The sequence below is a fragment of the Schistocerca gregaria genome, chromosome 2 (genome assembly GCF_023897955.1).
Source record: "Schistocerca gregaria isolate iqSchGreg1 chromosome 2, iqSchGreg1.2, whole genome shotgun sequence".
In the NCBI taxonomy this organism is placed as follows: domain Eukaryota; kingdom Metazoa; phylum Arthropoda; class Insecta; order Orthoptera; family Acrididae; genus Schistocerca; species Schistocerca gregaria.
Window position 1 is genome coordinate 693377671 of NC_064921.1, and position 13640 is coordinate 693391310.

General features: G+C 43.6%; 1 protein-coding gene across 1 annotated transcript; it reads right to left on the reverse strand.

Annotated features, from left to right (window-relative positions):
- Positions 1-366: 366 nt before the first annotated feature.
- Positions 367-2237, reverse strand: LOC126336320 (defensin-1-like). The gene is made up of 2 exons (XM_049999881.1): positions 2117-2237; positions 367-675 (listed from the first exon to the last, which is right to left on the reverse strand). The coding sequence occupies exons 1-2, from the start codon at positions 2184-2186 to the stop codon at positions 509-511; spliced, it is 237 nt and encodes a 78-aa protein (XP_049855838.1). The 5' UTR covers positions 2187-2237; the 3' UTR covers positions 367-508.
- Positions 2238-13640: the final 11403 nt, after the last annotated feature.

A 13640-nucleotide genomic window follows, 5' to 3' on the forward strand; every position in this document is an offset into this window, starting at 1 on the left:
AATCTATATTCAAGTTTTTTCCATCAATGTATCTCCCAAAATTTTATTTACATTTTTAGTTAATGGAATTATTTCTGTATTATAAAAAGATATAATACTTTCATACGCGAATACTCTATATGTCATAATTTTTATATCTTCCGTGCAATTTACATCTGTGTATATCTCACTTCATTGTATCTATGTTTGCGACATTCATTTGTCACCTGAGGACGGCTAAGAAATCGCAAACTGGTTCGTGACCAAATTAATACAATATTCCCGGGCTTCAGGAACTATTTCCTATCTAAAATTATAATACTGCTCTAGCAAGCACCAACGGAAAATTCAGTTATATTTTTCTTGTTTGGTGAGTAAAACATCAACTACTCTCACACAATTTCTTTATTCATATTAGTTCGTTACAGGAGTGTTGAATATGAAGAAGAAACAGAAATTGATGGTGGGCCTGTGATGGCCTGCTGGTGACTTCGCTGATGAAGCAGACACGCTCGCCAGCCGGCGGCCCCTACTCGCGGCAGTGGCAGACGCCCTCGTCGCAGTGTCCGCCCTTGTAGCCTCTGTTCATGGCGATGCAGTGGACGGCGCACGCCGTGTCCGCCACGCCGAAGGCGCTCAGCGCGTCACACGTGAAGTGCACGTGGCGGTCGCCGTGGTGCTCCTCCTCCGCTGGGGCTGGAAGGCACAATCGAGTGAGTAATAACACGTAATTAACATACTGTTAATAGCAACAACCAGCCACTCTGAAACTAGTCTGACCAATGTGAGCATATTTTTAATATATGGACTATTTGATACAAATTTTAGACTATACTTCCACCCTAGATCTTATTCTTGAAATTGAAATCTTCTTTCTGCAGTACTAGCTATATCCGAGTGAATACAAACGTTTGTTCTTTCATATTCTTATTTGGAATGTGATTATGCTTTCATGGATACCACTGAGAATAAGAAATGAAGTGATCGCATACATTCAGTCCCAGGTAAAGCTAGTGGCTAATTTCAGTTCGTTACTATGAAGCTAGGAAAAAGCTTTCAGGTAACGATGGAGATTTCTCACTGACCACCAGGGCGAATTCTCCTAGAATACTGATCAGGTGTGTGGGACGAACAGCGGATGTAGAAAGTCTACGAAGACGGACAGCATGAATGGTCACTGGTTTTTTTGACTAGTGGGAAAGTGTGACAGAGATGCTGATTCTCTGAACTGGCAGACACTTGGCGACAGATACCATCGCGAGAAAACATGCTTACAGTGTTTTAATTTAAAACCCTTCCATGTTATAATTTTTAGGCCTTTTCAAGTATCTTCCAACACAATCGACGTTTCGACACCTCTCCTGGCACCTTCTTGAGGAGTTCCCCGTTTGCTTAACACTGTCAGAGATAAGTGTCGCTTTCACTAACAAAAGAGAGTTTTTCCAGACTTGTTCCACATGTGTGGAGTTATTGAGTAAATTATTTAGGGCTAGTGTTGGTGGGCTAGCTTGACTGGATACGTATCGGTAACAGGCAGAGAAGGGAGGGGCGAAGAATTGTCCAAATATTAATGTCATTTTGCAGAGATACCTTCCCCGTCGTCGTTTGTCTCCCACGTATGCCGTGACTGCGTATTAACTTCCTCGAAGACAGGAAGATACGAAGTTGGAAGACTATAATCATCTTCTCTTTGAAACAACTTACTTCTTTCGAACACGCTTACAAATGAATAGTTCACGATAACACACAACACCGGAATATTATTTTATCGATGTTGGATATTGTTCCATTCGGTCGCAGATATTCAGTTACAGAGTAATGGGGGTGACGGCGAGCATACACAAATATTTTTAAAAAGATTTATCTCATTGCCACGCCAAGTCTCGGACCATTAGGTTTCGACAGATGACTACATTTGAACAAGTGTAGCTATCTGAACCTGTACTGCCGATGAAAAAAAACCGTTTTTAACAATGTTTGTGACTAGTTTCGACCTGTGCTTAGTTATGTAAATTGTGGAATATATATGTAATTGTAGATGAAGTGGGGAAAATACTCAAGAAAGAACTAGAACAAAATCGTACGTCGCAACACCAACGCGACGCTCCGAATAGGTGAAATATGAAACTTTTCTCACCCGCTGAAGAAGAAGCCATGCTGGCAACAGCAAGCAGAGTGAACAGGAAGGCGAGCGTCGATGTCTTCATGGTGCTGTCCTCTCAGAGATGATGCGTGTCTCAGCGGCGTACCTGGACCATGCTTGTCTTCACCAGGCGACGGTATATATAGCGGCTTTAGGAGGGTTCGGTGCTTCCCAGGCCCCTCACACAGTGCAAACGAAATGCAATTAGCAGTGTTCGGTGCACCAGTGTCACCTCCTTCTAAAGTGTACATCGTCTGCCTACAACAGATACTACGCAACGACGCTTCTAGCGGAACTGCTCGCCATGTGTCAAGGCCCTGTTTTCCACGAACAGACTCAGAGCACCAGCAACAGTCTTAAAATATGTAAAGAAAATAATGAAAAATCATAAATCTTGTAGCTTTTAGGAAACACCTATACCTGTAACTGTCATGTCGTAAACGTTTGGCTCTGGAAGGAGGAGAGTATTGTTCTACAGTATTGCGAAGCACACGATCTGAAAATCCAAGCTTAGTTGCCGCATGTTATTCCACTATTATTTATATAACAGTGGAGAGCCACACGTTTTTATTTCGAAGCACTACGCTATATGAAATTTAGTGGGAAATTAAAATTGATTTGCGAGATCGAAAGTTGAATCCACCTTTCGCAAGCCATGCTATTACCTGATAATCTATCTTGGAACTACTGACGAGTTCGAGAATAAATTCGCCCTCAGCAAAGCAGTGTGCGCTGATTTCAAACTTCACTGTTAATTACAAGTATGTGACCGACCGTACTTGTACTTGGGACCTATGCCTTTCGCGCTCAAGGTTTCTACCGATTGAGCTATCCAAGGACGACTCACGGGGCACCTTCAGAACTACAATTCCAACAGCACCTCACCTTCTACATTCAAAAATTTCACAGATGTTCTCATGCATACCTTGCGACGCTAGCACTACGGGAACAATGTGTGTTGCGGAGTGTCTGTCATAAATTAACAAACGACGGAACTGATCCCACTTGGTACATAAAACGTGTCATAAGACTGTTTCGGAAAGCAAGCCAAATTAAAAGGAAACCAAAGTGCCTAAGTCTGGCGGTTACCAGAAGCTCGAAACTTAGGGAGGACTTCAATGCGATATGCTTAAAATAGTTACCACGACGAAACTTGGTCTCGAAGCAAGGCAGGAAATCCAAAGACATCTAGCCGTATGTAGTTTATGTTGGCGGTAAGACGCATTCCATGCCGTCTCTGCGTGATAACAACGGAAATACTATCGATGACAGTGCTGGTAAAGCAGATTTACTGCACACAGCCTTTCCGAAATTCCTTGACCAAGGAAGACGAAGTAAATGTTCCAGAATTCGAATCCAGAACACGTGCCAACATGAGTAAAGTAGAAGTATATGTCCTAGGGCTAATGAAGCAGCTTAAATCACTTAATAAAAGCAAGTCTTCTGGTCCAGTTCCTTATACCAATAAGGTCCGTTCCAGAGTATGTTGATGCAATATCTCAATACTTAACACTCACATACCACCGCTCGCTCCTCGGAAAATCCATACCCACACTGGGAGGTTGCACAGGTCTCACCAATATGCAAGAAAGGCAATGGGCGTAATCCACTAAATTACAGGCTCATACCACTGAAATCAGCATGGAGCAGGATTCTGGAACATATACTGTGTACGAATATTGTGGATTAACTTGAGGAGTCAACACGGATTTAGAAAACATCGTTCTTGTGAAACACAAGTAGCTCCTTAGTTCCACGAAGTGTTGAGTGCTTTTGACAAGCGATTTCAAGATGATTCCGTGTTTCTGGACTTCCACTGCACCTCACAAGTGGCTTGTAATAAAATTTCGTGCTTACAGCATATCGTCTGTTATGCCACTGAATCCGTGATTTCTTGTAGGTGACATCGCCGTTCGTAGTTACTAACTAAAGGAGTCTCATCCCAGCAGGTAGCACATCCCCATCCAGTACCATAATTCTATCGTCCGGGATCATGTGCGTTACAGGAATCAGCCACTTTGTGCTCACTGTTACCGCTTGGTTGAGAGCTACTCTACGGGAAGCAATGATTTTCTAAGCCAAATCACTGCGAGTGATGTAATATGGATACACAACTTCACATCAGCAACAAAGAGAACGCTTATGGAATGGAAACACACCTCGTTGCCTACAAGGAAGAAATACGAAGTTGCGCAGTTAGCAGGGAAGGTCATTGCCACCATTTTCTTCGTTTGTGAATTGAAGTGGTTGCACTGCGTCTATGGAAAACGACACAACCATTAATGAGGATTCGTAGTATGCAACACTTAAGTCTCTGTACAATCCCATAAAGAACAAGAGGCGGGAAAATGAAGCAAAGGCACTGCTCTCTTCCACTACCATGTAACACCCAGCACTTACATCACGATTTCCAGATCTTACACTATTCAATTTCCATTTTTTTTTTTCGATTCTGAGAGAACAACTGGGGGAGGGGTAGATTTTCCACAGCGGTTCTTGAATGGCTACATGGCAACTGAGCGAATTTTTATCGTCGTGGAACTGCACCATCAGTTTACAGAGACCTGGTGACTACGATGAAAAATAGTGTTCTGTACCTGTAGCACTTTGAACCATAGTGAAGTATGCAAGGAAAGTTATTTGGTCAGACAATCCTTAGACTGCCGGCTAAAAAAAGACAATTATCAGAAGTTAAAACGGAAGATTTGTCAAAAGAACTATTGTTGAAATGAAATGCATAGAGAAATCAATGTAAATGCTAAATTCTGTTGTTGTTGTTGTGGTCTTCAGTCCTGAGACTGGTTTGATGCAGCTCTCCATAATACTCTATACTGTACAAGCCTCTTCATCTCGCAGTACCCACTGCAACCTACATCCTTCTGAATCTGCTTAGTGTAGTCATCTCTTGGTCTCCGTCTACGATTTTTACCCTCCACGCGGCCCTCCAGTACTAAATTGGTGATCCCTTGATGCCTCAGAACATGTCCTACTGACCAATCCCTTCTTCTGGTCAAGTTGTGCCACAAACTTCTGTTCTCCCCAATCCTATTCAATACTTCCTCATTAGTTATGTGATCTACCCATCTAATCTTCAGCATTCTTCTGTAGCACCACATTTCGAAAGCTTCTATTCTCTTCTTGTCCAAACTACTTATCGTCCATGTTTCACTTCCATACATGGCTACTCTCCATACAAATACTTTCAGAAATGTCTTCCTGACACTTAAATCTATACTCGATGTTAACAAATTTCTCTTCTTCAGAAACGCTTTCCTTGCAATTGCCAGTCTACATTTTATATCCTCTCTAATTCGACCATCATCAGTTATTTTGCTCCCCAAATAGCAAAACTCCTTTACCACGTTAAGTGTCTCATTTCCTAATCTAATACCCTCAACATCACCCGACTTAATTCGACTACATTCCATTATCCTCGTTTTGCTTTTGTTGATGTTCATCGTATATCCTCCTTTCAAGACACTATCCATTCCGTTCAACTGCTCTTCCAAGTCCTTTGCTGTCTCTGACAGAACTACAATGTCATCGGCGAACCTCAAAGTTTTTATTTCTTCTCCATGGATTTTAGTACCTAATCAGAAATTTTCTTTTGTTTCCATCACTGCTTGCTCAATATACAGATTGACTAACATCGAGGATAGGCTACAACCCTGTCTCACTCCCTTCCGAACCACTGCTTCCCTTTCATGCTCCTCGACTCTTATAACTGCCTTTCGCTCCCTGTATTTTACCCCCGCCACCTTCAGATTTTGAAAGAAACTATTCCAGTCAACATTGTCAAAAGCTTTCTCTAAGTCTACAAATGCTAGAAACGTGGGTTTGCCCTTCCTTAATCTAGCTTCTAAGATAAGTCGTAAGGTCAGTATTGCCTCACGTGTTCCAACATTTGTACGGAATCCAAACTGATCCTCCCTGAGGTCGGATTCTACTAGTTTTTCCATTCGTCTGTAAAGATTAGCGTTAGTATTTTGCAGCTGTGACTTATTAAACTGATAGTTCGGTAATTTTCACATCTGTCACCACCTGCTTTCTTTGGGATAGGAATTATTATATTCTTCTTGAAGTCTGAGGGTATTTCACCTGTCTCATACATCTTGCTCACCAGATGGTAGAGTTTTGTCGTGAGTGGCTCTCCCAAGGCCGTCAGTAGTTCCAATGGAATTTTGTCTACTCCGGGGGCCTTGTTTCGACTCAGTTCTTTCAGTGCTCTGTCAAACTCTTCACGCAGTATCGTATCTCCCATTTCATCTTCATCTACATCCTCTTCCATTTCCATAATATTGTCCTCAAGTACATCGCCATTGTATAGACACTCTTTATACTCCTCCCACCTTTCTGCTTTCCCTTCTTTGTTTAGAACTGGGTTTCCATCTGAGCTCTTGATGTTCATACAAGTGGTTCTCTTATCTCCAAGGGTCTCTTTAATTTTCCTGTAGGCAGTATCTATCTTACCCCTAGTGAGATAAGCCTCTACATCCTTACATTTGTCCTCTAGCCATCCCTGCTTAGCCATTTTGCAGTTCCTGTCAATCTCATTTTTGAGACGTCTGTATTCCTTTTTGCTTGCTTCATTTACTGCATTTTTATATTTTCTCCTTTCATGAATTAAATTCAATATTTCTTCTGTTACCCAAGGATTTCTACTAGCCCTCGTCTTTTTACCTACTTGATCCTCTGCTGCCTTCACTACTTCATCCCTCAAAGCTACCCATTCTTCTTCTACCGTATTTCTTTCCCGCATTCCTGTCAATTGCTCCCTTATGCCCTCCCTGAAACTCTGTACATCCTCTGGTTCTTTCAGTTTATCCAGGTCACATCTCCTTAAATTTCCACCTTTTTGCAGTTTCTTCAGTTTTAATGTACAGGTCATAAACAATAGATTGTGGTCAGAGTCCACATCTGCCCCTGGAAATGTCTTACAATTTAAAACCTGGTACCTAAATCTCTGTCTTACCATTATATAATCTATCTGAAACCTGTCAGTATCTCCAGGCTTCTTACATGTATACAGCCTTCTTTTATGTTTCTTGAACCAAGTGTTACCTATGATTAAGTTGTGCTCTGGGCAAAATTCTACCAGGCGGCTTCCTCTTTCATTTCTTTGCCCCAGTCCATATTCACCTACTATATTTCCTTCTCTCCCTTTTCCTACTACCGAATTCCAGTCACCCATTACTATTAAATTTTCGTCTCCCTTCACTATCTGAATAATTTCTTTGACTTGATCATACATTTCATCAATTTCTTCGTCATCTGCAGAGCTAGTTGGCATATAAACTTGTACTACTGTAGTAGGTGTGGGCTTCGTATCTATCTTGGCCACAATAATGCGTTCACTATGCTGTTTGTAGTAACTTACCCGCATTCCTGTTTTCCTATTCATTATTAAACCTACTCCTGCATTACCCCTATTTGATTTTGTGTTTATAATCCTGTAGTCACCTGACCAGAAGTCTTGTTCCTCCTGCCACCGAACGTCACTAAATCCCACTTTATCTAACTTTAACCTATCCATTTCTCTTTTTAAATTTTCTAACCTACCTGCCCGATTAAGGGATCTGACATTCCACGCTCCGATAAGTAGAATGCCAGTTTTCTTTCTCCTGATAACGACATTCTCTTGAGTAGTCCCCGCCCGGAGATCCGAATGGGGGACTATTTTACCTCCGGAATATTTTATCCAAGAGGACGCCAGCATCATTTAATCATACAGTAAAGCTGCATGCCCTCGGGAAAAATTACGGCCGTAGTTTCCCCTTGCTTTTAGCCGTTCGCAGTTCCAGCACAGCAAAGCCGTTTTGGTTATTGTTACAAGGCCAGATCAGTCAATCATGCAGACTGGTGTCCTTGCAACAACTGAAAAGGCTGCTGCCCCTCTTCAGGAACCACACGTTTGTCTGGCCTCTCAACAGATACCCCTCCGTTGTGGTTGAACCTGCGGTACGGCTATCTGTATCGCTGAGGCACGCAAGCCTCCCAATCAGTGGCAAGGTCTATGGTTTATGGGGGGAGGCTAAATTCTGTATATTATAAATATTATTGAAATATTATTTAGAAATTCTGTATATTCTAAGTATTATTGAAATTGAACTTCGAAAAGGCATTTTCGAAAGTACCTACATCAGTGTCAATGTCACAAAAAACAATGATATCAACAGGTATTACGAATTCCTTCCACACGCTTAAATACCTCAGTTCCACGAAAACACAGTTATAATGGGACCGATTTGTGCAGTTTCACTCATAGCTGTGAAATATTTATAGGGAGCCTGGGGCCAAGACCACCCCGATGACGCCCCGCTGACGTTTATTGAAGTTCTCCAAAACGACTTCCGACCGTTATCCACACTAGCTCCTACTGCTGAACTATCGCCATCTCCTGCAGTACCTCAGGGTGTTGCGGACGGAATGATGCCTATGCCCTTGGCCCCTCGTACACGGCCTGTCTAGACCGGTTTAGAGTAATCTCTGGCACAGAGGATGGCCCTAGACTCTGTGGTTGTGCCTACTGACGCTCTTGTGCCTGACTGTCTGGATCCCCAGGCGTCTTTCGATATTGAAGGTCACGTACGCAATTTTCCCAATTAACGATACCGTGGTGGAAGTATCAGCTAGCTCCCTGTCGGATTCAAAGCCATCATCGCAAGCACCATGCACAGGACCTGTGGAAGTTGAATAGCAGCTCAGCCAGCAACAACTTTCCACCGCAGACTAACAGTTTCTTCCGAGTCGATAGAGGCTCCATAGGACGCACACCGTCCACGCAATTTCTCCTGGTCTGATTGATGGAGAAGATGAAACATTGCTGGCCGGAGTGGCCGTGCGGTTCTAGGCGCTACAGTATGGAACCGCGAGATCGCTACGGTCACAGGTTCGAATCCTGCCTCGGGCATGGATGTATGTGATGTCCTTAGGTTAGTTAGGTTTAAGTAGTTCTAAGTTCTAGGGGACTGATGACCTCAGAAGTTGAGTTCCATAGAGCTCAGAGCCATTTGAACCATTTTTGACGAAACATTCGTCGTTGTGACACCAACGAATGCTACTGTTCCAACCCACGTCTCCTGATCAACAGGGGTATTGGATGGGGATGTACCACCTGCTGGGATGACACTCCTGTCCGCTGCTACTCTTACGGCCTCAGTGAGAATCCCAGTAGTCATAATTCAAGCTTACAGGATTAGCTCAATGAATGTCAACACCATTGGTACAGTAGAGCGTCGATTATCCGAACGTCGGTCAACTGAACGACCGCTTATCTGAACTGTGTACTCGCTCGCACCTGTTACTCTCCCACCCTACCGTCCATCATCCCCCTCACTCCCAAATCAAGTTTCCCACATTAGTCACAGCACTGGGCCACCGCTGGCGGAACATTGCTTCTAATGGGGCCTTCACAAGGCGCTGCTGACCGGCCAAGCCGCCAGTCGCTGTATGCTAAAAGAAATAGATTGCCACGAATGTGATGAAGAAGACGTTCGTGAATGGATGAATATCGATGATGCAGATCCAGGACACCAAATCATGCAGGACAGCGAGATTGTAAACGTCGTCACTGATAAAGATGACGCCGCCAGCATCTCATCAATCAGTGCTCCAGAAAGTGAAGATGAAAGTATGCCAACAGCTTCTGAGGCATTCACTTGCTTAGATACGGCCTTGCGATGATTTGAAGCCCAAGATGAAAGTGACCAGTTTCATATATCTGTAATGAAACCAGTACGTGACTTACCTGCTCGTAAGCGTGTTGGCTTGCTTAGACAGACCAAAATAAATGATTTTTTTAAACATTAATTTTGTATACTATGTGTATTGTTCATGCAAAATGCGTATGTAATACGTATATAGTTTTGTTTAATAAACTGTGCCACATACTATACAGGGTGAGTCACCTAACATTACCGCTGGATATATTTCGTAAACCACATCAAATACTGACGAATCGATTCCACACACCGAACGTGAGGAGAGGGGATAATGTAATTGGTTAATACAAACCATAAAAAATGCACGGAAGTATGTTTTTTAACACAAACCTACGTTTTTAAAATGGAACCCCGTTAGTTTTGTTAGCACATCTGAACATATAAACAAATACGTAATCATTGCCGTTTGTTGCATAGTAAAATGTTAATTACATCCGGAGATATTGTAACCTAAAGTTGACGCTTGAGCACCACTCCTCCGCTGTTCGATCGTGTGTATCGGAGAGCACCAAATTACTTAGGGATCCAAAGGACACGGTGATGGACCTTAGGTACAGAAGAAACTGGTACAGCACATTATGTCTACATGCTAACACCTTTTTATTGGTCTTTTTCACTGACGCACATGTACATTACCATGAGGGGTGAGGTACACGCACACACGTGGTTTCCGTTTTCCATTACCGAGTGGAATAGAGTGTGTCCCTACAAGTCAGGCCAATAGATGTTCAATGTGGTGGCCATCATTTGCTGCACACAATTGCAATCCCTGGCGTAATGAATGTCGTACACGCCGCAGTACATCTGGTGTAATGTCGCCGTAGGCTGCCACAATACGTTGTTTCATATTCTCTGGGGTTGTAGGCACATCACGGTACACATTCTCCATTAACGTACCCCACAGAAAGAAGTCCAGAGGTGTAAGATCAGGAGAACGGGCTGGCCAATTTATGCGTCCTCCACGTCCTATGAAACGCCCGTCGAACATCCTGTCAAGGGTCAGCCTAGTGTTAATTGCGGAATGTGCAGGTGCACCATCATGCTAATACCACATAAGTCGACGCGTTTCCAGTGGGACATTTTCGAGCAACGTTGGCAGATCATTCTGTAGATACGCGATGTATGTTGCAGCTGTTTGGGCCCCGGCAATGAAGTGAGGACCAATGAGGTGGTCGCCAATGATTCCGCATCATACATTTACAGTCCACGGTCGCTGTCGCTCTACCTGTCTGAGCCAGCGAGGATTGTCCACGGACCAGTAATGCATGTTCTGTAGATCCACTGCCCCGTGGTTTGTGAAACCCGCTTCATCGGTAAACAGGTAGAACTGCAACGCATTCTCCTTTGATGCCCATTGACAGAATTGCACTCGATGATTAAAGTCATCACCATGTAATTGCTGATGGAGCGACACATGAAACGGGTGAAAGCGGTGACGATGCAGTATGCGCATGACACTACTTTGACTCAGTCCACCGGCTCTCGCAATGTCCCGTGTACTCATGTGTGGGTTCATGGCAACAGCAGCTAACACACCAACTGCACCCGCTTCTCCTGTGACGGAACTGTTACGGACCAGTTTGCGTGCTACGACCATACCTGTTGCATACAGTTGGCGGTAGATGTTTTGCAATGTGCGGATCGTTGGATGCTCTCTGTCCGGGTACCGTTCTGCATACACCCTGTATGCTTCAGCTGCATTTCGTCGACACTCGCCATAGATGAGTATCATCTCCGCCTTTTCAGAGTTCGAATACACCATGGTCACAGATCGTACAACACTACACTATCACAGACGTCTGGTAACACGGTGTACTACAGTTGGTCTGCGTGCGGAGACGAATGCAGAATAACAATAGCAGCAAGCGCTACATGCGGACACTGCGACAGCTAGACCAAATCACAACAGTGCACTACAGCCACACTCGTAAACACGGTCGTCATCGTAAACATGTCCCTGCAGATGCTGCTCGCCGACCGTGGTCCGTGTTTGTTACAACACGCAGCTGAACGTCGGACGTTTCAAGCGTCAACTTTAGGTTACATTATCTCCCTATGTAATTAACATTTTACAATGCAACAAACGGCACTGATTTCGTATTTGTTTATATTTTCAGATGTGCTAACAAAACTAACGGCGTTCCCTTTAAAAAAACGTAGGTTTGTGTTAAAAAACATACTTCCGTGCTTTTTTGTATGGTTTGTATTAAACAATTAAACTAGCCCCTCTCCTCACGTTCGGTGTGTGGAATCGGTTCGTCAGTATTTGATGTGGTTTACGAAATATATCCAGCTGTAACGTTAGGTGACTCACCCTGTATATTCCTACTGAAGTTGCCTTTGTATGTTACTTTGTAATACTAAAAGAGACTCCTGATTTTATGAATAAATGTACTGTACAGTACTTCGTTTTGGGAAATAAACACGTACAGTTAAATTATCCGAACAAACCAGTTTTCCGAACACCCATGTCCCCCAATTACTTCGGATAGTCGACGCTCTACCGTAGTTCCGCCAGATTACAATTTCTCCACGAAATATTAAGAGCGTCGGACCTTATTGTTGCCCCCTTGCAGAACGTTTAGCTAGAGACTATGTATGGCTATGTTTCTCATCACACGCCGTGTGCTGACAGTGATATTTAAACTGCTGTACTTTTAAAGGAAGGCGTTGAAGTAGACGAAGTGGCTCACATACCATCGGGTAGGGGTCTCGCTGTCACCTTTCATGGTGTCTGAATCATCAATGTTCTGTTTAGAAGAGGTCATCCATTGTTTGCGAGCTGTTACGACCATACTATTCTTGGCGGCGACTTCAGCTGTGAAATTTTCCAGCAGGATCGACAGGCCCATTTTACCACATGCCAGGAACGAAAGCTGCTCGTGTAGGAACTGAACCTCACCGATACTTGGTACCAGGTGCATGGTGATCGAGCTGAATATACGCATGTTGTAAGGTGTCAGGCAAATCCAACACCTTACATGAAAACCCTGACATGATAAGCAAATCCAGTAGTATGTCACATAGCTCCGAATAAATCGTGACATTAAATTAACCAAAGTAATACGAGTAACGAGTGAGCAAATGGAATACCACAGCCTAACACAAGAATGCCTAAATGCATGTCGTACCTTCCCACCGTGAGGCAGACGCAGTTCCGAGGGGAGAAACGAGGACAGAAGCCGAGAGCAGAACCGTGTTAAGCTAGAAAAGGTAGGGGCTGGGCACCCACGCCACGAGCCTACCTGTACAACTATACAACCCGCACGTTTTAGCGTGAGGCTTTTTCGCGTCTCAGGTATGTCAAGGACACCCCCCAGCCCATGTTAAAAGCTAGAGCCCTCCAGAAAAGCAGTATAGATCTTACGATAACACAAAAAGGGCCACTACCACCCGCAAGTTTTAGCGTGAGACTTTTTCGCGTGTCTGTTACATTAGGATCACTCCCCAGCCCATGTTAAAAGATAGAGCCCTCCAGAAGAGCAGTATAGATCTTACGATAACGCTAAAAGGACCACACTAGCTGCAGGTTTTAGCGTGAGACTTTTTAGCGTCTCTGTTACGTTGCAAACTTTAAAAAACATCGCTCCACCACGAAAAGTATAACGTTTCTCATTGGATAGACAGAATTTTTGTAAGCGGAGCTTAAGGTTAACATTGAGACCCTGATTGGTCAGATGAAAACATAGCCAGATAGTTTTTTTAAACTAACTTCGGTAAATTGTAGTAAGGAGAAGTTAGAAAAGAGTTGGTTCCGAGACGGCGAGCTGGATGGCTGCTGCGCCGGCCGCTGTCGC

Coding starts and splice junctions, on each gene's coding strand:
- LOC126336320 (XM_049999881.1), bottom strand. CDS start 2,186: ATGAAGACATCGACGCTCGCCTTCCTGTTCACTCTGCTTGCTGTTGCC. Junction 676..2,116: donor CATGGCTTCTTCTTCAGCGG/GTGAGAAAAGTT, acceptor TGTGCCTTCCAG/CCCCAGCGGAGGAGGAGCAC.